The sequence below is a fragment of the Haemaphysalis longicornis genome, unplaced genomic scaffold (genome assembly GCF_048455015.1).
Source record: "Haemaphysalis longicornis isolate Haplotype H1 unplaced genomic scaffold, Haemaphysalis longicornis Haplotype H1 scaffold_9, whole genome shotgun sequence".
Taxonomy (NCBI): Eukaryota; Metazoa; Arthropoda; class Arachnida; order Ixodida; family Ixodidae; genus Haemaphysalis; species Haemaphysalis longicornis.
The window spans coordinates 93,643,020-93,669,855 of NW_027526460.1; the positions used below are offsets into that span (position 1 = coordinate 93,643,020).

Genomic DNA, 26,836 nt, shown 5'->3' on the forward strand with positions numbered 1-26,836 from the left:
ATGTAGACAACGTTTCACGGTGCTTCGTAAAACGTGTTGGTTTCATTTCTGCGCTAAAAAATGGGTAACGATTATATACCCCCTAATGCGAAATTTTCGCGCAGCGCGAACTGCAGTCTTTTGGGTCATGCCGAATAACTGCTGCATCTCAGGGAGTGATCTTGTGAACAGCGCACGCACGGTGACACGCCGTACTCTGCCGTTATTTAGTAGCGCGTCGTGACCGACGAGCATGTTGTAAATCTTTGAACATCCGCGCAAATGTCAGTGATGGCAAGCCTCTGTGTCGTCGTAGTGAACTGGGTCTCAGGAAGTGATCGCAATCTGTGGCTCGGGAAGCGAAGGGGAACTGCGTCTGAAGAAGTGAACGCGTCATCGTCAAGCGCACGAAGGCACGCGCTGCTATGGCGTCCTCTCGCAGCGCGACGCCACCGCCCAGCATGTCTCACTGCCTACCCCTCACACTTCCGTCATGCGTCGTCGCCGAGGAGCGTATTGCACCGTCTCGGCATGCCGCCCTCGGCCTAACACTTTCCCCACACTTTTCTCTGTTTTCTCTCTGTCTTCGGTTCCACCATATTTCGGTTGGTAACGAGGACAACGCTACCGTCAAACTGCAGTAGTGGGTACCAAAATGCTGTGCGCTGCAAGTAATTTGAGCGCTGTATTTTTGCTATGCCATGTTTCAGCGTGAACGTCGCTGCTGACAACAGGAAAAGGCTGGATGTACTTTTCTCATTAAAGATTTAGAAGAAATCTACGGACAGAAGATAACTATGTAGGGGTTATCTTAGTAATGGGTAGGTGCTGAATTGAGGTCTAATTGCAATGAGTTGATTACGTTTAAAAGAAAATAAATAGGCAGGCATAAACGTAACTAGGCACCAGGTTAAAGTATCCGGAAACTTTACATCAAAAGATTACGCTTCGCAAGGCCCGCATCTAAAACCTTCCCACTTTTCTTTCATTTATCTATAGATTGAACAATGCAGTCTTTAATACTTATTTATGCGTAAATATACTTGTACTCGCATTCACAACTTATAAGAAGTGCTTCAGAGGTGCTCAGTTTTTCGTTTAAGTGGGAGTAGTTCACAGAGAAACTAGGATAAACACGCCCCCCCCCCCCCCCCTTCCCCCGAGGCCACCAGCGCTTGTCCTGTGTACTCCTTTCTGCGTCCTGTTACGTTTGCGCCTGGTTCCATTCAAGAAGAAACGGAATCCTGGCTTTGCACCACTGTTTCCCTCCCTGGCACACTGTACCGCACCCTCTTGAAAAGTGAGAGCACGGCTGAGCTGTAAGAAGTCAAGGGGAAATATCAAAGTGTGGGTAAAAATGTGCTTTTAAAATGCGTGTGCTTGTCTGTACAGACACTCTGAAAAAAAAAAAAACTGCACACGCAGGTGTCTGTGCGTTCACGTTGGTTGGGGGGGTCGGAAAATTTGCATAAGCGGCACAATGTCTGGGCAACATTTTTCACAAACATAGCAAGAGATGCCCTTTTCATTGCCGACTCGTATGCATGAGTGTATGTTACGCCATATTTCACAAGCTTGCTACTGGGCTTCAGCTATAGCAATACGGTCCATCATTTGAATATATCACATAGGCACAATGGTACATGCTGATACCCGCCTCCGGATTATTTCAATCTTCTAGATGGCTAGTGTTCAGCGCATGAATTGTGGCACATTTTCTATACTAATTCCATTAGTATATCGTCTGGCCTTCGACTCGAATCACCTGCTGTGGCATTTTTCTCAAACTTTCTGACTACTAAAGGACGTAGAATGGGTCTAGTTGGTGATGCTTCATACTGAACTGCGCTACGTATACAGACCAATAGGACGCTATAAGGACTGGGACGAGGCGCAAACTTGCGCAAACTATCTTATCGTTCTTGTCATGGTGGCTCTCTCCGAATGAATTTCGTTCCTCACCAGTAACCAGCAAGCGTTAGCACGCCGTCAATCCTGCTTACTGGTGAGGAACGAAAATTCATTCGGAGAGAGCCACCATGACAAGAACGATAAGATAGTGCAGGCAGACACTCCCACATTTTCCTACCAGTGTTCTTGTGTTTCGTGGTCGTCTGAGCAGATCTGTTTCTGCACCTTCGTGTTTTGGTTTTAGGTTTTATCAGTTTTACTGTGCAAGTGCAGAGTGTCGCTCTTGTGTGTATATTTAGGGGTCCCCAGTTTCTGCCATCTTTTTAATTAAACAGTTGCAAGTTTGTGCCTCGTCCCAGTCCTTTTAGCGTTGTATTCGCCTGTATACTTAGCGCAATTCAGTATCTAGTTTGTGAGTACTGACTGTGCAACATCAGCAGGAACCGTGGGTGGTCGACCCTTTCATGTCGATCTCTCTCTGTGTCCTCATTACCCTGCGCCGTTACTGTCAGCATTACCAGCAACTGTAAAGAAAATCGATGTAAACAATCCATAGCGCATGTAGGTTGTAGGTTGAGCGGTTACAGGTCGTATTTGACCCCCAGTAAAACATGATGCGTCGTCCTTCCTTCTGTCTAGCGTCAGAGAACACGACGGCTCCGTATGCTGTGTTCGAGAACACAACGGAAGCCAATGAGACAGCGTCTACAACGGAAGAGGTGGTGCTCGGGCGCATGAAGCCGCTTTCTTCCAGAAAACGTAAGTGTCCTCGTCGTGGGTGTTCCGTTCCTCTTGTGTGTTTTTATACCCAAGAACGAATTCACCGCAAACCAGAATACCGTACTTGAACACGCATGTTTTGTCTCCACATTTGTCAACCTTCAACGAGATGTAAATATGGATGTGTGCTCTCAGACATTCGTTTTTCACTTACGAACATGAATCTAGGTTTGAACTTGCGGGGCCACTGAAGTAAACAGGACTTCAGAACAGTAACATTTGTGTGCTTTATGCTTATATTTGCACTTATATTAACCTTTTTTGTGTGTACGTTTCTGGCGCAATCAATCGTTTTGGAGTTCTACCAAAACAAAATTCGAGAAATTCCTACAGCTGCACTACGGCTTTATGTTGGCGCCGGGATCATCCTAACCCGTGGTCTTGGCCACGCACAGCCGGACAAATTTTTTAGTAATATCACGGGAGCGTCGACCGATGCGTGGGTCAGCACCTTATCACGGTAGAAAGCGGCAAACGAGCGAGAGTACATCGCATGCGCAGAACGATCCCGCCAGTGCAACCGTCGTCTGCTAGGCTGTTCCCGCAGGCACGACGCAGCCCCTTTCCGCTGGTTATCAGCCGCCTTGTGTGAACAAAGAGCACGCAAAATTAATGTCACCGCTCAGGCAATCAAGATAGCGGGCTGATTATCAGGGGAAGGGGTTGTGTCGTGCTTGCGGGAACAGCCTAGCAGACGACGGTTGCACTGGCGGGATCGTTCTGCGCATGCGATGTACTCTCGCTCGTTTGCCGCTTTCTACCGTGATAAGGCGCTCACCCAGGCATCGGTCGATGCTCCCGTGATATTGCTAAAAATTTGGCCGGCTGTACAGTCATGATGTTATTTGAAGGTGATCGCTTGAGCGGCGACCGAAACAAGAAGCAGCGCCACGTAAAGTAATCACCTTCCACCTTGAGGGAAACATCGGAGTTGCTTACTCTATCATTAGCTCTCCCTTGAGCTGCTGTCCCTCCATTCTATGAAATCGCCGCTTTTTGTTTAGGGTTAATTTTTTTCTATGAATAAACAGTCCGGCGCATGTCGGCTTTAGAAGACAGCGTCAGTGTTACAAAAACCTGTGGGGGCAGAAAAACATGGTCAGGCTCTCCCAGCAACAATGAAGGAGGTTACCAGCCAAGATACGAGGAAATGACGCGCACACATGATTGCAATTAGAGAGAAACAAACAAAGAAAGTGTGCTTGATTCCTCTGTCATAGGAATAGGTAAAACAGGAAAGTTAATGTGCAGCGAAATCTACAGCTGAGCTTGATCTGCGGGTCGGCGGCTGTCTTGAGGGTGTGCTTGGCGAGCGAGCGACTGCTGTCCGGTCACTTCGGCAAAGATGTAATGCCGTGACAGATATGACGTCAGTGAAATCTTGGTATGTCCCGGCATAAAACACTTTCGTAAACTATAAAACCCGAAAACGAACAACCCTAAGTGTAACGTACTTTTTAGTACTAAAGGTTGCTTCCCCGGATGAAAACCCTGTGTGCAGGTGTGCACCCTTTACAGGCCGCTTGCTTCGTTGTACTGGCGTCATTTCCGTGACGGATATGAAGTCAGTGAAATCTCGGTGTATTCAGAAATAAAACATTTTCATGTTAAAAGAAGGTTCTAATTTAAGTAGGAGAAGACGGAGGCAATTTTAAGGAGAAGACGACAGCGCAACATTTATATTTGCAGTTTATAAATCGGCCGCTATGTAACTTGAAATTCCCACCAGTCGATGCTCCTGCGATCACGTTCATTTGATAGCGACTGTACAAGCATGTGAAACGTTCCCCCTGTGATAGTTGCAGTGAGGCAATGATGAGGCAATTGATTGCAGGAGAGAAGCGGCTGATATGCACGATGGCCAGCGTTATCAACGAGACTCTGTCCGACATTCGGGAGGTGTGTGACATCGTCGTGTTCATGGGCCTCGCATACGAGCGGAACGCTTCCTCTCTCTTCACCCGAAACGGCAAGTTTTCCATTAGCTCTATTGAACGGCAACCGTAATAGGGACTCACTTAATCACATTCCTATGGTACTTGCTAATTCGTTGCCCACAGGCTTAAAAACCACCGCGCACCGATACAAAACGTTTAACAGATACATAAAAATGTTCCCAATGACCTAGTTTGCTCCATTTGTAAATATATAATTTGGTTGCAGGAATAAAAAATGAACAAGAAACCCATTTTGGTTTATCTGCAATTCACGTGATGGCGCTAGCTGTTCAGCAAGCGAGTGCTTTATTTCTTTATTTCAGTACAGAAGCGACATATTTCCAAAGTAAGCAAACTAGGCTGTTTGGAGCATTTTCATTGATTTGCAAAAGTTTTAGCGTCGGTACATGATGGTTTTTAGGCCGGGAGTCATGAAGTACCAGGTCCCACAGGAAAGTTAACCGGTGGGTTCCCCTTAAACCGTGGGCTAAAAAGCGAAGGATAATAAGTATGTGTAGCAATAAGGACAAAGCGCACGTTTAACCTTTTTGAGACAGTAAACTGTCATCAGATAGTGCTGTATATATTTACTAACATCAGTACTGTGAACGCAGTGCGTTCTAGAGATGGTGTCGTACAGAAAGGGTGTCTAGAAAGCCGCCCGAATGTATTATAAGCACTCCACTAAAGCGACGTCCAGCTGCGTTTCATAAAAATGCCGCGCGTGGCTTATAAGCAATGGAAATTGAATTGAAACTATAGATAAAAAAATCAGCATTGGCTTAGCTCGGCTATGCCAGAATATACGTAGCGTGAGCTAAGGTTCAGCAATCCAATCCAACCCACTCCAGCCACTGCTCCTCGCGCATGCGCAGCACGGCTCTCCAGGAGCCACGCGAAACGGCTATCAAGCGGCTCCGGCGCAGCGTCAGACTTGGCTAATGCGCAACGGAGGCGCAGAGCTGGGCATGCGGCGGCGCAAGTGCGTCTGCCTCGGCTATGACGTCACTCCTCCGGAATGCAGCAGTCCGGCGAATGTGCAGACCCAATTCTCTACACACCCGTACTCCAATTTGATTGGATTTCCAATCCAATCCAATACATTCCAATTTAATCTAATGCAATGCTCATCGCGCTTGCTCAGCACGGCACTTCAAGGTCCACGCGAAACTGCTCAACCTCATCCAGTGTAGCTTACGCTACAAAAGAGGCGTAGGAGCTTGGCTCAACCCCCTCCTCCCCCCTAGTGTCAGGAATATAAGACCGAGACCGAATATAAGACCGAATATAAGGCCGGACGCCGTGCCGGCTCCCAACGAATTCTTCTGTATCCTGATGTCGTCTGACGGCATTCTAGCAATGCCTGCATGCGCTGGGTTGTACATCCATCCGACGGCACTGTAGACCCTGCGTTCATAAAAACCTTATCTCATGCAAAGTACAGATACGGGTGAGCACACCTAAATCTCCCGGGAGAAGGTCTTACGGATGAGCGTTTTCTGGAGCGTTGCGGCTACATTACCTTTACAGTGTGTTTCCTTCGGGAGTTTGGATCTCTGGCTGCCCATGGGCGATTCACAAGGCAGTAGGGCCCGTAAGAAGCGCATTATCTACGTCAAAGCTCCGACTACGTTCAACCAGATTTTATCTCAGTTAAAGTTTTGCTGAATCTCGAAGTTTTGAAGCAATCAAGAAGTTTCACACGGGAGGAGGAAGAAATATAAGCTCCGCAATCTATCTGGGTAAAATATTATTACATGATTACTTGTGCTTACGATACAAAACGAAGCATAAGAATCGGCGGCCGCTGCTAACATTAACAAAGTAGGTGACCAATACTCAACTCATGATAAAGTTGGCTCGCTCGTACCGTTCCGTATCTAGGTAGCAGTAAAAGTTTGAGCTGTTGGCAAAAGACAGAGACAAAATGAAACACGCCGAAGTGACAGAGCGACGAAATTTTGTAGAAATCTCGCAATAAAACGCGTTCTTCAGTGAAGCTTGACACTAATAGCAATGGGCGGCTAATGATGGGTAATACATATATTTCACAATATTATTGTACCTGCCATCTTCTGGTTGCAGAAGCGAGCCTCAAGACTTTCCTGAGTCTCAAAAATGATACAAGCATGAAGCTTGCGGTGGAGCTGGATGCCTCCGACCTGCTGCACTCTGAGTTGAATGCCGAGACTGAGCAGATAGCCGTCGCCACGCTATTCTGGATGCAGCAACACGGTTTAGAGAGACTGGCACTGTTTATCCATGACCAAGAATTCTCCGACGTGCACGTGCAAAGGCTCGTTGCGTTGATAAAGGTTGGTTCTCTTGGCAGCTTTGGAAATGCCGTTTCCACTTTCCTGGACCTGCGCTCTACATACCAGCACAAAAACAAACGCAACACGAACGCAACATTACATTTGAGCATTTCCTTCCATGTTCATGTAACTCTTTACTGTAATGAAAACTGTCACGGACACAAATAAAACAGATGCTCCGCATGTTATTCTCGCCCAGCATATTAAAACAACATTGTCCCGATTGCGTACAATTTTTAATATTAACCTTAAACGAAGCAGACGAAAAATGACCGTTGTCGCCGGAGCTGTGTATGGATTCAGATGTAAGGTAATGGGTCCTACCAGAGGCTTCAATCTTTTCAGATGATGCGTACAAGCCTACGAACTGTGCTCACAGAGCAGCTCAAAGAGGTCATTGTTGCCGTGCCGCTGCAAAACAAGGTTCCAATCACAAGTTTGCTGCAGTAAGTACAAGAAGGCGCATTTTCAATAGAACAGTTACCGATTGATGTCGCTTCTTTTAAATGGTCTTAATCCGTAACGCCGTGTAAAATTGCTCGATGAAATCAAAATATAAATATCCCCGAAATAACAAATAGGCAAGACGACAAGTTTACAAAGCACTCACTTACTTTCAGAGCTATTGGTTGAAGACGGCGAGAATTTTGTTGTCAAATCTTTCCGCCTAGAGCACATTAACATCCATCAGGGCGCCGCTGTCGACAGTGCTCGTGCGGATGCCCTCGCGCTTCTTTTCTGCTGCGGTGACGTCACCACTAGATCAGTGCACGGCCAAATGATGAAGATACAGTGCAAATAATTGATTTGATTGATTGTTGGGTTTAACGCAGCAACGCTACACAGGTGATAAGGCGCGCCGTAGTGGAAGGCTCCGGATTAATTTTGACAACCTGTGGATCGTTAACGTGCGCCGAAATCTCGAACTCACGGCCGTTTTCCCTTTTCGCCTCCGTCAGAAAAGCGGCCGCTGCGGCCGGGAATCGAACCCCATACAATTCATCTAGAGAAACAAACCCAAACTGCTGGCAACGAATGTCAGATTTGATGTCCTGCGCCACCGACAGAGTGCGATATTTTACCTCAGGGAGTGAGGAAAACGTTAGGCCAGCTGCATCAAGCTGACAAAGAATAGAAGTTTCATATCGTTTGGGTTTCACATTATTATGATTTTGTCCATCCAAGCAGCCAGTTATGGAAAATAAAATAAAATGCCCGGTCTCCTACCGCAGTATCGTCGCGAACAGCCTCTATCTGGTGGTGGTATGATCTGAACAAAACATCGTTCACAGCGCCTGAGCCAGCCACCCCGCGCTAAGCGAGCCCAGAGTGGGCGGAGGTATACGACAGCAAATCCTTGTGAGACCTTGGTACATGTCCCCAGCCCAGATGCCCCAGATTGATAAGGAGCTCGAAGTCGAGAAACATTACCTGGCCATCAACCGGCAGCTCTCTTGTGACAAAACCATCTCGCAGAATAAAGACCTTTCCAAATTTTGACGTTCACCATTTTTTGCGATTTGCAGACACGCTGACATCGTTATCTACATCACCCACCACTCTGGTCCGAACGAGAATTGCGCCATTGTCTTCCCTTCTACGTTTGGCTCCAACCGAAGCTTCTCTGACATTGTAAGCTGCATCTCTGCCTTGGCTGGATGTGTTTATCGAAGCGTATTTGGAGAGTCTCACTAATCTTCCGGTGCAGTCTTTTAAGCGGCACCTTTGCTGAGTCAGGGTGAAGTGACAACTGTAGTTAAGGTGCGAACAAAACCTTCCCGTACACTTTTTTTGTCATCATCATCATCATCATAATCACCTATGATGATGACAGGTCTACGTCCACTGCAGGGCTGAGGGCCCTCCAATTAATCTACAATTATACCGGTCCTGAGCGAACTGCGACCAATTTATCCCTGCAAACTTCTTTTGTATACACTTTCAATTCCCTGCTATTGTTTTGGTAGTGACATAATCAAACACTACTATAAAAAAAACTCACTAAATATTCATCAATTACCCCCCCCCCCCCCGCCCTCCCCCCCCTGCGATCCGCGTCACAGTGTGCACCTTATTGTAAGGGAACGATTAACCCGTACTATATACTTATTTGTACATCTACAGCGGTAGGTCCACTGTCAAATGAATGGTGGAAGTGCATTGTGTATGCCGGCAAAATGCCTCCTGAAGTACATGTGCAAGTGCATTGAGTTCCTCCCGTCGTCTCGAAGAACAAATTTCGGAGGTAGGCCCAAATATTTTCTATGCGCCGATGCATCAGCCTTAGCAGACGCTCTGAAACACGCCCTCATGTTCCCATTAACAGTAGACCGCACTGCACGTTCCTTCGTACCCATACAGTAACATTGGTCAATCCTACTGCCCGTCACTTTGGTCATGATTTGGAAGAAATTTTGCATGTTTGAACTATTGCATACACGGATATTTTCTAAAACAATGAGACAGACCACATGGGTAAAGGGACATACTTTAGAAAAAAAATTTGATTGATTGATTGTAGGTTTTAGCGCGCTGACGCAACGCAGGCGATGAGGCGCGCCGTAGTGGAAGGCTCCGGGTTAATTTTGACCACCTGGGGATGTTTAACGTGCGCCGAAATCTCGAACACACGGGTGTTTTTGCTTTTCTCCCCATCAGAAAAGTGGCTGCCGCGGCCGGGAATCGAACCCGCGTCGTCGGGCTCAGCAGCGCAACCACATAGCCAGAAAAAAAATTAGAGCGGGGGTATGCCGCCAACCGGTTTACTACAAACATTAAAATATTCAAGCATGGTCGGAAATTTCCGTTCAGAAAAACGCCGGTTCGCGAGAGCGATTAGAAAGAGTGCTGAAAAATCATTCTACTTTTATTTCAGCAGAGCAAGACCCCATCGACACTGTTTCGTTCCTGAAAAAGAAAAAAAACTTTTTGACCTTCTTAAATCTTACTTTTGAGACATTAAAGAAAAACTTTTCTTCGAGCGGCACAGGCAAGAAATGAGAAGGAAGAGTAAGGTGAAGATATTGATTTAAGTTGGTAGACAGTTTGTACATTCTAAGGGAGAGGGAAGGATAAAGGTCAGCGTTTTGCAAAAATGTCGATTTCATCTAACATGAAAGCAAAAAAAAAAAAAACGAAAAGTTATCGGTGCCTCGACACCCAAGCCTAGCGTAGTAATTTCCAAAAAGAATGGTCTCTGAGTTATACCCTTTGTGATGCGCTGAACTAGTTCCTAGCTTGCATATAGGTGGAACACCACAGCAAAATATATATTCCCACGATAACGTTACGGACGCTGAAGATACAATAGGCGTGCGGGAGCCACGTATCCCGTATGAAGCCTCTATAATATTCGGCGGGCCGCACAAAAATTTTTGGCCCTAGAGATTTCTCTTTAATATATTACTGTTCTAATAAACGCAGGCAGGGTTGGGTGTCTGCTTCACACGCATGAAAAGCAATACGTCTTCGAAGGCCTCAACGAATTACTTTGAAATTAGCTGACACAACTTGAACGTGAGAGTGGTGTATGCTGTTCAACATGTGCTAAAGTGAGTTTTCCATTGCTCTTTGCATCAGTCGGGAGGTCAAGGATGAATTGGGATGGGGGGGAGGAGGGGAGGGTCGAGAAAGGTAAGATGCAAGTGTCGCGTAATTATTTACCTCGAAGAACAAGCCACCATGAGACTGACACAGCATGGCAGCCGCATCCGTATACCTTATTTCTGAAGATTTCCTATTACCGTTCGTGCTTCACCGACTCGGTCCGAGATTAGCACCCACCACACGCCGAAGCGCCTGAAAGTGACTACGCTCGTTTCAACTCTGACTTGTCCCTGTGCTACACGGCCGTTTCAAAGGCCTTCCGAAGGCCTTCGGACCTATTTCCTATTGAGTTCCCCATTGAAAATACATAAGGTGCACTTCAAGGGATCATTCAACTGTCAATTGAAGATTTCCGTGTAGCACTGATACACAGCTCCTTGATGTTTCTCGAACAGCGAGGCTCTTTTACAAAGCAACCGATGTGCGCATTAGCAACTGTCTTCGCTTCAGTTGAAACATTTTTAAGCTAATGTTGCTTAAGTGTATGTACCAAAAGATATATTTTTTAAATTCCAAAAGTGCATTTCTGAGCCGTTCAGACAGCCTTGGCTACCGAGCAATTCGGCCTTGTATGAGGACTATTTGTAACGGCATCCCGACGTTTTATTTGTTTATAAATGGCCAGTTACATGCATCTGTATTCTACAGAAGCTACGGAAGCAAGCTTTTATCTATCTCGCTCTGTAGTATGTTAAAAGAAGAGTCTTTTTGTTTCGCTTCCTATTAAAGTCATTTCGTGCCTGATCAAAGAGAAATCCTAGTCACTGCCTCTAACCTGCGTGTGTCATTAATCTGAACCCAGCAATGGCGTGTGGAAATACTTATTTATTTATTTATTTATTTATTTTAATACCTCAAGGGCCTCCGCAGTGGAGGAATTACATGAGGGGTGGTACATAAATACACTTGGTACGAGCATAGAAGGGTGACATTAGCTCCATGATAACAATGTGGAGCTTCCAAAGCTTCCAACGGAATGTGTCCAACGCTTCTGATGTAATGCGCTTAAGCTCTGAATGTTTGTGTGCAAAATAGCGCACACCATGCCGCAAAACGCGCGAACCGACAGGACCGCAATTCAATTGGCTTTCTTTATTTCTGGTTCTTCTTTGGAATATCTTCGCTTTGGCGTACACAGCTCGAGCTTCGCCAGAGGGTGCAAAATGTAACTAAACTTAGCAAGACAAGCGGAAGAACACAGCGAACTCTCATAGAGGGCATAACATTCATAGTTTGTGTGTGCCTCCCTTACTGCAGGCGCATCGGCTAATTTCAGGTATGTGCCTCCATTAGGGAAAGAAAATACTTGAAATTAGGGGTTTTATAGAGTAGCAAAAACCACGCAGCCCAAAAACCACTCAAGAATTTATTCCCAACCCACTAAATCACCAGTTTATTACCCAAACAGTGGCAGTTTTCAAAAACCCAGCTTAAAACGTTTTCTCCTTTAAAAGACACCCTTAAGGGTTGTTTTTATTTGGATTCCTTACAAGTTTCATTCTCTTCTCTCATCAGCTTACCTGTTTAGGCACTGATACGAAAAGCGCACTAGTTGACAAGGAAGAGAATTACTGACAGTAAGTTCTAAATGCGCAGGAGAAGAGTGACCTCGTACCGGCGGAGCTACCAGAAGGCAGCAGGACGAAGCGATTCTGCATCTCCGTCAGCCTGGCCGTACTGCGATTCTGGCTTAGCGAGCCCGTTACCAGCCTTGCGAACACCATTTGTGCCGGAGAGAGCTGGGTCTCCTACGAGCAGGTTCGTGAGTATGGAGCGTTTCATTAGACTAAACGATGCTTTCGTGCGATGGAAGCATACCTATCATTACCAAGGTTACCTACTTGAGCATCTCGAGCCCATGCTTTACGTTTTGCGCCTAATGATGGCAACAAAAAAGCATCAATGGGGCGTCAGTGACACCGTATCATCCCCCCACAGCATTGCGAATTGAAACATGCACTACTAGAGCGGCCCAGACCTGAAATCGTGAGGGAGGTCACTTGGTGGACGTTAAAGTGTTAGTGCGACTAAGGTGAAACTGCGTATCTCCGCACCTTGTCATTTCTTGCAGCTTCTTCTCACTCTGAAATTTCCTCTTCTATTCGATCCTCCGTTCCATTCTCACTTCACAGTTACCAGGGGCTCTAAGGCAAGCATCACGCGGTGTCGGTCAAGTGACTGTCGATTTGGCAATACGCTCAGTCGCAAAGAGTTCGGACCTTGTGATTGGTGGACGGAGTTCAGTCAAATGACCACCGTACATAACAGGCAGAACGAACCCTAGTGCTTTGCGCTGCACAGTCATTGGACAAGTGTAAGCGACGCCTAACCCTGTTTTTATCACCACAGAGGATCCGTGCTGGTTTAATTCCACAAGGATTACGCAGTGTGCGTGTGCTGGCTTTAGGTTGCTCCCGTACATCTTCCATGCTGCTGTAGCGCAAGGAATGCCGAAGGATAGTATTAAAAGGCGGTTAACACATATCTTTAGTGCGGACTCTCTGGTAATTTTAAAGTGACAGACAACCGATTTCTGTAAAGTGCATGTCATCTATAGCTCACATGAAACCAAGTACTTAATATAGTGTGGTGACCACTGGGAATTCCTAAATAAATTCGTGGAAATAATTTCATTTCGCACTAAATGTTCTGGGGCCTAAAATGTGGCTCCATGTAGCGCCTAGACATGACATTACTCTAGGTACGCAAACAGCTGCGTTGGTTTCAACGCGGGATTCAAAACTGCACACAGGAATAGGATTGTGTTTTATTAATGTTTCAGATGGGGACAAGTTTTGAAATGTTTCTTTTCATCTCACATGCAGTTAAACTATGTTGCTGCTCGGCTCACTGCTATCGTTGCTAGCATTCCTTTTGGCAGCATACTTAAGGCTGGTAGGTCAAAAAATTCCGCATTCGAAAGTTCTAGCGCTCTATTAGGGGAACCGCTTCGCTTCAAGGTGTTTTAAGTGATGCCCTTTCATTGAAGTATCGAGCACCCGTTGTCTGTCCCTTTTAAGTTTACCAGTGTAAAGCCCAAACAAATAGATAACAAGTCCGGGTCAGGATTGTGACGAAAAATGTTTTCACCGCCAACCGCTGGTGCACAAAGAAATTTCGACTGCTGTGTTGCAGACTTGCCACGACCAGGAGAGTCCGGCCACATACGACGCGGACGCCATGGCTGTTTTCAAGGAAGGAAACGGCTACGTTTTGACGTTCGAGAATGAGGAGTCCCTTCATCTCAAGGTGGGGAGTCATGCGCAATAGTCCGTGTTTCACCGAAACATCCGCGTGTGTTTCTCGACGTAGCCGTCTGGATTGTGTAAATCAAATGATCGAAGGCGCCCGCGATGTAATGATGCACGTCCATTTCTGGTCTAGTGATCATCTGCAGGAGTTCGCATATTTGCAGTTCAAATGATCAGTCGTAGTGGCGGCCGTCCTACTCTTCACTAGCGTCATTCCTCCTCTGCTCTAGAGATCAGAAACCACAGCCCTTCCATTCTAGAGTAACAGTGCCCGGCCACCTACTCTTCACTGACGGGAGTTGGAGTGACGTATTAGAGAGGAGAAACTTTAGTGTTTTTATCTTTCCTAATTTCAGGCAGAACAAGTCTGATAAACAAATTAACGCCACAAACATTCGAAGAAGTTCCTTTTTTCACTTACCTCGACTACACAAGACCTATCTACCCCTCTGCCATGCAAACCCTGGCCATCTCCTTGCCCCCTATAGATGGTATTCTATGAAAAGTTTAGTGGTCAATTTCTTCGCTTGTCAACACTGGAAACGGCCATGGGCATGGCCGATGTGCCACGAACATGACGTGGCTTATCCCACTGTGCCCGCGCGCCGCAGAAAAAAAAAAGCGGCGTGCGTCGTCTGCTCCCCTTCAACCCGATTCTCAACGGTGGTGTCAACAGAGGTGGTATTTTGCGATCTCACATTGGAGTCGAAGCACTACTTTACGTTCGGTGGGGTAGAGTTTGGAACGTACAACACACACACGGACAAGTACCGCCATCCCGTGGAGCCTGACGTCGCGCGTCACCCGAGCCCGATGCCGCGGAGTGACGGCGCACTGACATGGTTGCCTGCATGCGTGCCTCGCCAGTGAATACAACCTATACTACGTGGTATGAGGGTGCTCAAACTTTGCCTCTTCTCCCAAGTCCTTTCCGAAAGCAGTCGGAGGGCCAGCTTTCCAGCTCCCACCGGGACTGTGCCGATGATCTCTCTGTCGCAGCCGGCTGCGCGTGCCCAGGACATCCTGAATTGAGGACGTCGCCCATGCGAGTAACAGGCTTGCCTATGTCTGTTCGCCCATGCTGTCCCCCGAGAAGTGAAAGCGACTGAACGGTTTGGCGTGCACCGCAGGCCACTAGATTTACATATATGAACGCGCCTGAGGCGATACAGGCCTTCTACACGAAATGGATCAACACAGGCACTAAAATTCTGTGTGTGTGAAAATGCATGCGCGTGATGCCTCTGATGCCGCTACGTCAATGCTAGTCCACGTTGCCTGCAATTATTGAACGGACAAAACGGAACTGTAAGAAAAAAGCCCTGCAATATTTGCTTCATATTTCGGAATGTATACCCACGTGCTTTGTGAGGTTATTGCCCCAACGTTGTTTCGCTACCACTATACGCACTTCGGCCGCCATACCATTTTACATTAGAATACAGCACCAATGAATAAAAACATGAGGATGATGATGGTGATGATGATGAGGAGAAGGAGTATGAGGAGGAGGAGGAGGAGCATTTTTACTGACCATTTCTTCCCAGGGGGTGGCTTCTCAATTCAGAAATCCATATCTGTCTTCGCTAGCGCAGCTTTCTCGACCTCAAAGACAGGAGGCGAACAACTGTCAATAACTATTGCCAATGACCCTATAGCACAATAATAAGACTGTGGAAGAACGCCCAGCGGGGAAAGGGAGGACGCCGCCGTCTAGGAAAAGCCAATATATTTACAATATTTACACAACTGTACTCTAAGCAGCCATTTTGAAGCCTCGTCTGGTCGCCCTCTTTTTCCTCGCCTATGCGTTTGCTGAGATCCTTGCCAGGTTCATCTTCGTCTTCATCGAAAGTTCCGACAACGACCATTCTCAGAAGGTGCATGCCTAGTTGGGGCCCGCATACCAAAAAAGGCATTATTTATCTAAAAAAAATTCAAAGATCAGCATTCCGTCTCATTACAATAGATACTGCTGTTTTGACCCCCGATCGAACTAATGAAAATAAACAAAATCTCTGAATTGGAATCTCGACGATAACTAGCCAGGCTCAGTTTTTTTTCTATTTCTATTCTATTTCTATTTTCTATTCTATACATGATCCTTACTCAAACGGTTGTCATCACATACCACGAGGCATTACCTCAGTGCGCACTTACAATTTTAAGTATTCGTTTTTTTTTGGGGGGGGGGGGGGATTATAACCGACTGGAATAACCTCCCGCCTGAAATTCGTTCGTCGTATTCTATACTGAAAAGTATTTATCAAATGTTAAATTTCAATTTTTTTTCGCCTTCTACGTGTGTGTCAACATAACTTTGTGTTGCCTTGTTTTACTTTTTTTACCCCGCCAGAAAATGTATACTCATTCTAACTTCACCATAACACCCCCCCACCCCTGCTTGGGAACATTCGTTGCCCGGGGTATTCTAGAAATAAATAAAAAATACATATAAATCCCCTTTCTTTTTCTTCCGCATGTGCTGCGTCTTCTAGCGCTTACCACACCATACCACCCCACTTCCACTAACTGCCCTTATTCATGACATCATTTCTTTGTTTTTACCACAGCGTTTAGCGCCTTCCAGATGACAAGGGAGAGTTTCAGCAAAGCGGCTAGCGTACGCTACGCTAGCGCTGACAGGTACCGGGACCGGGTTCCACATGCGTGCAAGGCCATGGCGCCGGGGGGCCGCCCGTCCGAGGAGCGAATGCACCCATACCCAGTCGGGTGTCGGTGCCCGGTACCTCTAAGCCTACAGTCGTCCACAGGCTTAGCTGGAGCATCGATTTGATTTTAGCCTATATTATCTCCAAAATTTCAACAAAAAAACTGTTCATACGAATGTGGAACACTTAGACTTCCCCTTAACCTTGAAAGAAATACAGCAGTTGTGACTAGACTACCTTACACCAAGGCAGGGGCAGACGATAAGTGGGTAAGGCGCTGCTCCACCTAAGACAGTTGACATCTGTGCACTACCCGCTATGCTAAAACTCTCCAATAGATCCACAAACAAGCTTGTGGTCATCATGCCTGTATTGCAGGCTCTTCGCATCGCGGAGCTCTTCGGCTCCGAGACTTGTGTGGCTGCTTTCTACGTCGAATATGAGGGTAACAGGAGTGTTTGCTCGTCCGAAGAGCGCAACACGTCGCGCATCGTCGAACTGGCAACCGCCCTACAAGGTTGGTCTATTCCATTGAATACCTAGACCTGCTTTTGACAAAACTGCTGACAAACCTCTAACTGGCTCTGCGTTGCTGCTTTATTCCAGATGAGCACAAATTTACTAGCCAACCGCCCTTGAGTAAGTTTTTCCGCGGGCTTCGTGTGTATTCCTAACCAGGGAAAAACTTCCAATCTTATTAATAGTATTCATAATTTTCCTATTCTAATTCTTATTCTAATATTCTACACAACTATATCTAGTAGCCGTGATCTTTTAATTGAGAATAGATGTGTGGTTGATTTTTTTCGACAGAAGAAATACGCCTAAAGAACACTTCGGATTGAAAATACCAATGAGCTCAAAACCTAGCGTAGACTTAGTGGTGAAATTCAAGGTAACTAAAGGTTCCACTAAATGCCGTGCGAGTTGTGCAATCCGGGAAATTTTAATTGAATTGAGCAAACACCCACCGTGTTTATCGTGTGAGGTGCGAGAGGGTCGAGGAAGAGCGTGAATAATTGGCGGGGTGAAAAAAAGACAGGCATTTAAGTGGCAGGGATAGCAGAAGTCTTTCGACGACATTTGCAGCAAAGTGAGCAGTTACTAGGGCTATTTGTTTTGTTTTGTAGAGTGAGGAGTTCTGTACCTTCAAACAGCCTTAGAAGGGATGTAATGGCACTTACAGATTGCAAACGACTTCAAGCCCAGTAATAATTAAAACTAACAGGTCACTCGTAACATCGGAAAGTATTTGAAACGGATGGCTTTATGAAAAGAAAATTGCGCTTCTTCAGAATGGTGCACAAGGCCAGCTCGCAAAAACATCATCTTCTTTTCAAGAACCCTCTAGGCTGCGTGAAATGTAATCCAGACGTTTGAGATTTACGCTAATAATGTTGAAGGCTTTGTGGTCGTTTTACCGGGCTTGACCGCACAAGTTTTCACTGCGGGCATCAAGTGTAGCGCTTGAGTCTTAATTACCCTAGCATGCTCATGGTTCGACTTGCCAAAGTTTGGCGTGGCGTAACGTTTGTCCCTTAATTTCGAGCAGGCTACAAAAAACGTATCTTTCCGAGTCTTGTCTAGATCGTTTTAAAACAATATTTCATTAATTTTCATAAGAAACTACTTAGAGCTAGCAACTAACATAAAAAAAATGTAAACTCTCCAAGGGTTCGGATGTTTGCACCCCTCAAGCTTGTTGTAATTCAGCCGCGTGAATTGTCAACATAACAAATGGCTCAATCAGAGTACTTGGAAAACGAATTCGAGCGAGCTAAGAAGGTGATCCTGGCCGTTCTCCTGGAAATGTCGTTTTACATTTCTAAAAATTTTTTTCACAGGCACCCCACCGCCTCGGCGTGAGGGACGCATGGGTCATCATCCCCCTCCAGAAGGCAGTAAGTAATATCCACGTGTTCATCGTGGATTTCTTTGGACGTTGGATTACTTGTCAGAATCACTATCATGGCAATTTGGCCTTATCAAATACTGTTACCATATATCAAGGGACGAATGGAGGGGCTAAACCATCCGCCAGGAAAAGGTCCATTCGGAGTAAGCAAAGCACAGCAGCAGGCAGCTTTCGCGCACTCCGCAACAAACAACGTTTTTTTTTTCATACCCCATGGCACTAAGCATGTCAATCAGAAAAAAATGTAAAGGCAAGGCAAGACAGTGGCCACTGACAATGGCCCTGTCTTGGCCTAATACGATATACCAATGCGAATAGTCATCATGTACGTTCGGATCTGAACCGTTGTGGTTCGCACTACAGCTGAGACAGCGATTATCTCGAACGATAACCTAGCCTATCCGCAGCGTTTTTCTAAATTGCGTTTAACAAAACCTGCATCAACAGACACTACCACTTCTATACCCCTGTTGTTGCCACGGGAGATGTTGCTTATAACTATAGAAAACAAACCTTTTCTTCATCCGACCGAGAGTGCACTAAAAATGAACTCGTCTGCAGATTTTATTGTGTAGTGGATGTTCCGTCATACTGGTCACTCTTTGATCTAACTGTGCGATAAATCAAAACTGCTCCTTACAGGTTTCTTGGTCTGCGTCCTGTCTCCAAATCCTCTGAGCCCGATCATCCTCCCGAGAGCAGTCTGCGGCTTCACGGTGTACCAACACGTCTCCTTCGATCGCACCAAGGACCGAGTCATACCCAGAGACGGTGCGTGAAACAAACTAACATGCGCAAGCTCATCGAGATGCACGCCCGGACACACACGCACCGGACGCACAGCCACAGGCGTGCATGCGTGCATAGATAAACTTGTCGGAGACTTTGAAAATCGGAAAACTCAAAGAAGCTCGGCATTTGAGACCCATAGTGATCTTAGTAGGCGATTCGCTGCCGTGGAAGGGCAGGTAGCAAAAGAAGGGTCGTGTCATTTACGGCGGAAGCCTTAAATCTGTTTCAAGCATATGCGTTGTGAGGTTCTGAAAATGGATGGTCCAAAAAAAGTAAGTTGCACAAGCCAGGGATTTCGCCCCCGGTAAGGGCGTGAGCAGGGGAACGTGGTCCGGGAATCGCGTGCCAGGAAGGAGAACCGGTAGTGTGGGCAGTGTCTTGGAGGAGGGCGCTGAGAAAGGACGACGCAACGCGGGCTGGGAAACGGCGATGGCAAGACAACGGGACAGGCTTCGGAGGGTGCCGGCCAGGGGCTTGTCATCTAGCGACGGGCACGGCCGTAAAGTTCAGCACAAAGTTAAACAGCACATCAACAAGAAGGTGCTTTCGTCCTCACATCTTGGAAAGGTCAAAGCATCCGCCGTTTTTTTTTCTGACCTCTTCCGCTTGCCTCCGTATTTGTTTCCGGCAGAACGGACTAATGGGGACGATGTCTTGGGAGTTGCAATGCGATCGAAGTCTGCAAATACTTAAGCTGATATGAAAATCTCGATACTTTTCAAAATTCAGCGTACGTAAATACATATCACCGAACACAACTTCAGTAATTCTGCGCAAAGCATAGCGCTGACATTCACCACTAACTACAGTTTACTCTTTCGAACCCAAATGTGTCTGTTAGTGCCTGTCTAGTAACGTATCTTATAGCTAGCACACCTGCATCATCCAGCCAATTTTTCGTATGGAACTTAGAGTGCAAGGAATGGTGTCAGAACCGCTATGGTGCGTTGGTCCAACAGTAGGTTTTGTATCGTTCGTCCAAACAACCGATGAGCGGAGTTCTTCTGGTTCACAAAGATCAGTGAAGATAGCCTGAGGTAGTGTCACTAGATAAGGTGACAGAACATCGGCACTTTTTTTTCCTATTAATTCATGCCGCCGCCGTGATCATTGGTCAGTTTGCATCACGTGACATTTGTTCACGCTGCGGTGGTTCATGCGGACCGCCATTTTGTTGCTTATGCGTTTACTGTCGGTCAGCTGCTGTAGTCTCAGTTTGCCCTCCCTGCTCTGCGGCTGTGCGCAAATGGCGTCGTTCCGAACGCGAACCAAAGATAACACACTTCCCAGAATTTCAGCTGCAGAAGTGTGTCCGAGGATGGCATGTTGCTGCGTCGTCGGCAGTGTTGTTTACAAATGACCGCGTCAAAGTTAGCGGTGAAGCAGCAGAAGGGGCAATCTGGCAACACTGATAAACAGCAAAATGGCCGCCGTTGTTCACTTGTGTGCATGGAGGAAAGAAAAGGTTAGGAGAGGCCCTGACGTCACATTTGTGAAGCCGAGTCCGGCCTTGACTTGAGCCCACGGAGCCCAGCACTCTATCCCATCATCCTTTGCTGTCTCCGGTTTGATTTGACTAACATGGCGCCGCCCTGCCCTCCCGCTTCGAAGCGAAAACAGCTTCGTCGCTAATTCCTCGGTGCGATATAATGTTCTAAGCTGTTGATTTCGCCTTCAATTTGTCCATTCTAACCCTCACCCAAAGTTTCAATCGAAAAACGGCCTTCGTTTTTGAGATAGAAGGACGATTTTTCATCTCTTAAGCCTGGCAAAGTAGCGTTTGTCGTCGTCATAGCAACAGGCTCGCGGGATACGAGTTAAGGCCGCCTCCGACGGCGGAGTTTTCAAGCTGGCCTAATCTAAAAACGTTTGTCGTAGCGACTGCGCTGGTTTGCAAGCGTAGCGAGGCAGCGACATACCAAGCGCCTTAAAAATTTGTCCGTTTTATTTGCCCAAATTTGGCCGCCGCAGTTGTAAACAAGTAAGCAACATTGTCCATGGGCTCAAGAAAAATGACGTAACTTCCTCCACACTTTTTGCAATGCATTGGGATGCTAGGGGCCTCTCCTGAGTATTCTTTCCTCCATGCTTGTGTGCCTCCGTGACGGTACTCTGCAGCTTATCTAGTGACACTAGCCTGAGGAATCTAGAGGGCCTTGGAGGCGGGCAGAAGAACGGTGTGGACAGAAAAAGGGGGGAAAATGCCGTTCGGATATCAGTTGCTGCGTGGTCTAATCCTTGGCTATCTTCTGGAATCAGCAGGACACAGAATTAATTCCTGCTAAGGTAGCCGTGAAACTGTTTGGCACTTATAATAATAATACCTTTATTTTTCATCCTTTGAGATGAAGTAGGAAAGGAAAAAAAGCGGTACGAACAGCTTGACTAGCCCTCGCCCCCCCCTCCCCCCCCTCCCCCCCCCCGAATGTGATGTAAAATATGACACGTTCCAGCTTTAGGCAGCCTACAGGGCAAACATTAAACATCCCAAGTAAAAAAAAGAAACATTACAAATAAGAGGAAAACAAACGATCAGCAACTTTGCAATAACTTGCTCTAAAGAAAAAAAAACTGGTCAATGTTCTTCATGAAAGAACTTTTTCGCTGTTTCCTTTTTTGGCTTGTGATGCGGGTGGGAAACGCTTTCCAGAGCCCTTCGTCCCTTTATTTTGAAGAGAACGAAGGACATGAGGACAATTGAAGTGCGCCTTTTATGAAGCAGGTTTGTTGATATATTTCCGCGTGTAAGCCTGAGCTGTGCGACGCATTTCTAAGTCCCTGGAACCATTTGGGGTATATACATAAATGCAGTGCATGAGTTATGCGGAAGGCAAGAGTTAAAATATAAGATCGTGCTCCCTACAATTGCTTTCCGAAACGTAAGTAGAACGGTAGCTGGATCCTCGAACGTTGCCTCTACACATGTAATTGCAGAGTACTTCAGAGTCTTGCCTTGTTGTCGTAGCTCGTTCGCTGTCACTTCGTCCAACCACTGCCGCAATCAAGTGAAGTAGCGACATAGTGGACCCAGACAGAGCCCCACCGCGTAACCGTAACAGCGTAATACAGAATCTTCGGAAACACGCTGTTTATATAGTCATAAGCGTTCGAAACTCCTGAACCGCTGGCACATCTCACACATATCCCCATTGTTTAGCGCAAAGAAAACTGCAGGTGCATTTGAGGCAAAATCTGTGTAATTAACCGGCAGCTTCCGCGTTCATTTAGTTAGGAACGCTCGTTGAGTGGCCACGGAAGACACGTGTTTAAAACTGCGCAGTAAAGCGCCTGCTCGTGTTGTTCCAGGCGCAGAGTGCGCTAGCACTGCGAAGGCGGTAAATCTGAATTGCATTAGACAAAACCTCTGTTCAATTCATCACGCGAAGAGTAAGACAGGGCTGAAAAGAGCTCAAAGGGCGGTAGCAATGAGGGGATAGCGGCATTACAGCCGCTCTGGCCGATTGATCTCTGATCTGCACTTCCGAATGCTTCCACGCTAAGGGGAACTGCTTTAATTTTGTTTACTGAGCTCGTGATAAAAATGACAAGCATAAGAAAACAAACCAAAAATTGGTTCCAATTAATACCTGCTTATATGTATAACTCAGCCTAATAACTGTTAGGAACCAGATAAATATAATTGAATCACCATTTTATCGGACACATACCTGGGATCAGAATAAAAGTATACCAAGAAGAAGAAGTACAAGCTCGGTTCACTGAAAGGACTGTTTCGTCCAGGTAACAAAAGTGCCAATTTTTTGGCGACTTTCAAACAAATAATCTATAGATTAAAGAGAACATATGCGACAGTGGCGACCCCCGGCATTTTCCGTCGATTTTCTATGTCGCCACTGAATCCTGTTTCTGGGATTGGTGGCCGCCAGGGCCAACAAACGCCCGAAAGATTGCTGTGGGGCCTCTAATTCTGTTTCATCGTATCACTTCAATGCTAACGTCACTATGGCGCGAAATTTGAATGTTTTTCAATAAGTCTTGCTTTTTTTTTTGTTGATAAAGTTTCTGTGGTTCGAATGCAGCTTAGTAAGCTACAAAGGTCTCGTTCTTCTAAACTGAGCAAAGTTGCATTTTGTCGAATTCATGGGCCTTCTAATCGTGTGGGGCACCGCGCACACGCAGGCGTCTCCTTCAAGGACTTCCTCGACCTCGGCAAGCGTGACGTGAGTTCTCGGCTCGTAGCCGGCTTCGACGACCTCGGCTTTCAGCAGCACTGGGCAAAGGACCGGCTCTACCCGGGCCGCTTTGCCAACTTCACGTCTCCGTGGGCGCGCGAACACGCTCTCCACGGCATCGCCTTTATGCCGCTAAACTTCAGCGCCCTGCAACGCGCAGAACCCTCTATACGTGCACTGGTGCGTTATAGACTTTTGTTAAAAAACTTTAGCATTACTTTCTAACGAAGGCTGGGAGAAGCGCGAGAACTTTCTCAAAAAAAAAAAAATGGCCGCGTATCTGCTCCTTTCGTTGCAAATGTCGTCAAAAGACGATAGTCTTTATTGACTTTAGCAAAGTAAATGCCTCCCTTCGCTTTCCCTCTCACCTCTCATGTTCCTCTTGCGCCGCGCTCCTCCCAAGTTGAAGACGCCAAAGGTTTGCTTAAATCATTTTAAATTTCCCGCGTTCCACTGCTCGAAACCGGGTGTCGATGCCAACGCTGCCGTACGGCGAAGACGCGCGTGAATCGAGGCGCCCTACTTCAACGTTTATAGAACCGCGTTTCCCTACTCCACGTGCGTTGCAAGCAGAACGTGGAACCTATCTAGTGGAACCTTTTGTAACTGTTGCCGGTTGATTTCTTAAAATGGCGCCAGAAGCAATAGTGGCGCGGGCGCCAGCAGGCGACGGCGGAGTGATTTTTTTAAAGACGATAGTCTTTCTTGGGCTACTTAAACCCAGAAATTTTGGTCTGTCTGTATGTCTGTCCGTCTATCTGTCTGTGACTCGATTCAGCCACCCGGCCAAAGCAAAACAATGCCTGCGCAATAGTCTTATATAGTCACAGCTAAATCTACCCGTCTTGGTCCGGTGTAATGTTCATACTTGTCAACATTGAAGAACAAGACATTACGCAAATATGAGACAACAAATCAATACAGAAGTGATATTTGCAGTGTTCCTTTATAAAAATTCAAACATGCTTGACTTTTGCGAAATTAAATACTTCATCAACTGCAGAAAAAGAATTCACTCCGCCGCCGCCTGCTGTCGCCCGCGCCACTATAGCTTCTGGCGCCATTTTAAGAAATCAACCGGCAACAGTTACGCAAGGTTCCACTAGATAGTTTCCACGTTCTGCTTCCAACGCACGTGGAGTAGGGAAACGCGGTTCTATAAACGTTGAAGTAGGGTGCCTCGATTAACGCGCGTCTTCGCCGTACGGCCGCGTTCGCATCGAGACACCCGGTTTGGAGCAGTGGAACGCGGGAAATTTGAAATGATTTAAGCCAACATTTGGCGTCTTTACCTTGGGAGGAGCGCGACGCAAAAGGAACAACATGAGAGGTGAGCGGTAAAGCGAAGGGAGGCATTTACTTCGCAAAAGCTGATAAAGACTATCGTCTTTTGACGTCATTTGCAACTAAAGGAGCAGATACGCGGCCAATTTTTTTTTTCTGCAGTTAATAAAGTATTTAATTTCGCAAAAGTCAAGCATGTATAATTTCTTCTAAAGGAACACTGCAAATATCACTTCTGTATTAATTTGTTGTCTTATATTTGCGTAATGTCTTGTTCTTCTTCAACAATGTTGACAAGTATTAACGTTACACCGGACTTAGACGGGTACATTTAGCTGTGACTATATAAGACTATTGCGCAGGCTTTGTTTTACTTTGACTGGGTGGCTGAATCGAGTCACAGACAGACAGACGGACAGACAGACAGACATACAGACAGACCAAAATATCTTGGTTAAAGTAGCCAAAGAAAGACTATGGTCTTTAAAAAAAATGCGGGCCAATATACCCTGTGAAGGTGGTTCGAACGCGAAGCTATAAACGACGCCCACAACGATTACCCACGCGACGTCAACTTGAATTCCCACATGTGGCTCTACAAAGAGTGGAACCAGAGACAAGTGAAACGCGCTTAAGCACACCGTTAACTACTTCAGATAAATGTTCTTCGCTAAGGTTTAATCAATGCCAGATTCACGAACGGTGGTTGGTTGAGTTGTATTGTTGAAACACATGAGCGGAAGCTCTTTATTTATAAAAAGGAAGCCCAAACCCTGTGTTAGACGATTTCACTTCTCCTTCGTCTCTGCCGTCGCTGACGGAGGCGACGGGTTCGGCGGCAGAGACGGAGAAGTGGAGCATATCTGCGGGTGTAAACCCGCAGATGTGCTCGGCGAGTGCGCCGACTGTCTCCCCCGTCCCCGTGTGGGCTCGTAGCTCAATCGGTGAGACAACGGGCTCTCTCTCTCCGTTTCTCTATTCGTTCCAGGTTCGATTCCTGGTGGTGCCTGCAACCTATTTTTTCGCAGGAGTTTGCTGTTGGCACTAACGGTCGCGACAGAATCGTTGGGGGTAAAAAAAGCTGCGCTTTGAAACGAAACTGCGTCAAAAGCCAGTCAAAGGCTTTCTTAAAAGTGCGTCCAGCCTTCCCTGAAAGTGCGTCCACTCGATCGTGAAACCTTCAAAGACCCAAATCGCAAACGCAGGATTAACCCATGCGACGATTTTTTTGCGCACTGAGTAAACGTATCTACAAAAGATCTAAATATACCGATATGTGGTTTATGAAATAAAGGTTACTATTGTACTCCTTCTTCATGATCGATGCGTGTATTGTCTTATCTATAAATGTTCCGTTTTCCCGGTTTCGCGCACACGCCGTGTGTCCATAGCTCTTGACAGAGCTTTTCGGTCGACCAACCGGTCTATAGGGAAATGCTAAGTTTTTTTGACAGGCCGGCATAGGTCCCACTGAGAAAGCTTTCGCTTTAAAAAGAACAGGTTGCAGATGTGCGACCGTATTAGGGTAAAACACGGCGAAGGCGGTCATACCACTTTTGGAAATTACCTGTACTGGTGGTGCAGTCTCTGTGCGTCTTGAGAACTAGCGGCACTGCGCAGTGCGGTTTCAGCAAAACGCCGCAGATATTCTTTTTCAGCTATTTACTAGGGAGCCCGATGCATGCGCTGTAATAGCTCGGAGGTCCGCCGCTCGGTGGCACGCACCCTAGCAAGCGCCGCGAAAAAAAACCTCCAGTTTTATTTTTTATCCTAAAAGACCAATCCAATGTGTCTTTTATTTAAAAGAGCGCTGGCATTCTCGGCTATGTAGTCTTGTTTTGCCTCAAACCGGCCAAAGTTTTTCTTTGCTCGAAATAAACGTTGGCATGTATGCCGTGCCTTTAGTGATTATAGATTGGATAGGTCTGGTCTGCATATGGTATGTCGTGTGCACGCATTCCGTTATGCATTCTTACTTTTTACATTGGTATGAAACGTCGCCCAAATTAGGCGCCAAATAAATCGTTCCGAAACCAGAAATCGCCAAAAAATACCGCAAGGATTCTCAAATATTTTTCACAAATGGAACTTTTTTGTTCGTTTCAGAGCACCATGATCACTTCAAGACCGGCAGTCGTCTTGGGAATGCCTCGAACTGACGACGCGTTAACTGTTAATCGCGTTGCACCGTAAGTACGAGA

At 46.4% G+C, this 26,836-nt stretch overlaps 1 protein-coding gene across 3 annotated transcripts in view; it reads left to right on the forward strand.

Annotated features, from left to right (window-relative positions):
* Nucleotides 1-26,836, forward strand: part of LOC144151406 (uncharacterized) — a 103,591-nt gene that overhangs the window by 48,197 nt on the left and 28,558 nt on the right. For 2 of the 3 annotated variants that reach the window (XM_077682446.1, XM_077682448.1), the window contains 13 exons: nt 2,530-2,649; nt 4,505-4,639; nt 6,693-6,922; nt 7,268-7,368; nt 8,449-8,554; nt 12,125-12,286; nt 13,664-13,777; nt 16,830-16,968; nt 17,058-17,090; nt 18,296-18,352; nt 19,009-19,137; nt 23,299-23,531; nt 26,742-26,824. In XM_077682446.1, the coding sequence (XP_077538572.1) occupies nt 2,530-2,649; nt 4,505-4,639; nt 6,693-6,922; nt 7,268-7,368; nt 8,449-8,554; nt 12,125-12,286; nt 13,664-13,777; nt 16,830-16,968; nt 17,058-17,090; nt 18,296-18,352; nt 19,009-19,137; nt 23,299-23,531; nt 26,742-26,824 (1,642 nt within the window). The remainder of the gene's footprint in view (nt 1-2,529; nt 2,650-4,504; nt 4,640-6,692; nt 6,923-7,267; nt 7,369-8,448; nt 8,555-12,124; nt 12,287-13,663; nt 13,778-16,829; nt 16,969-17,057; nt 17,091-18,295; nt 18,353-19,008; nt 19,138-23,298; nt 23,532-26,741; nt 26,825-26,836) is intronic. The other variant, XM_077682447.1, reaches the window with a different exon arrangement.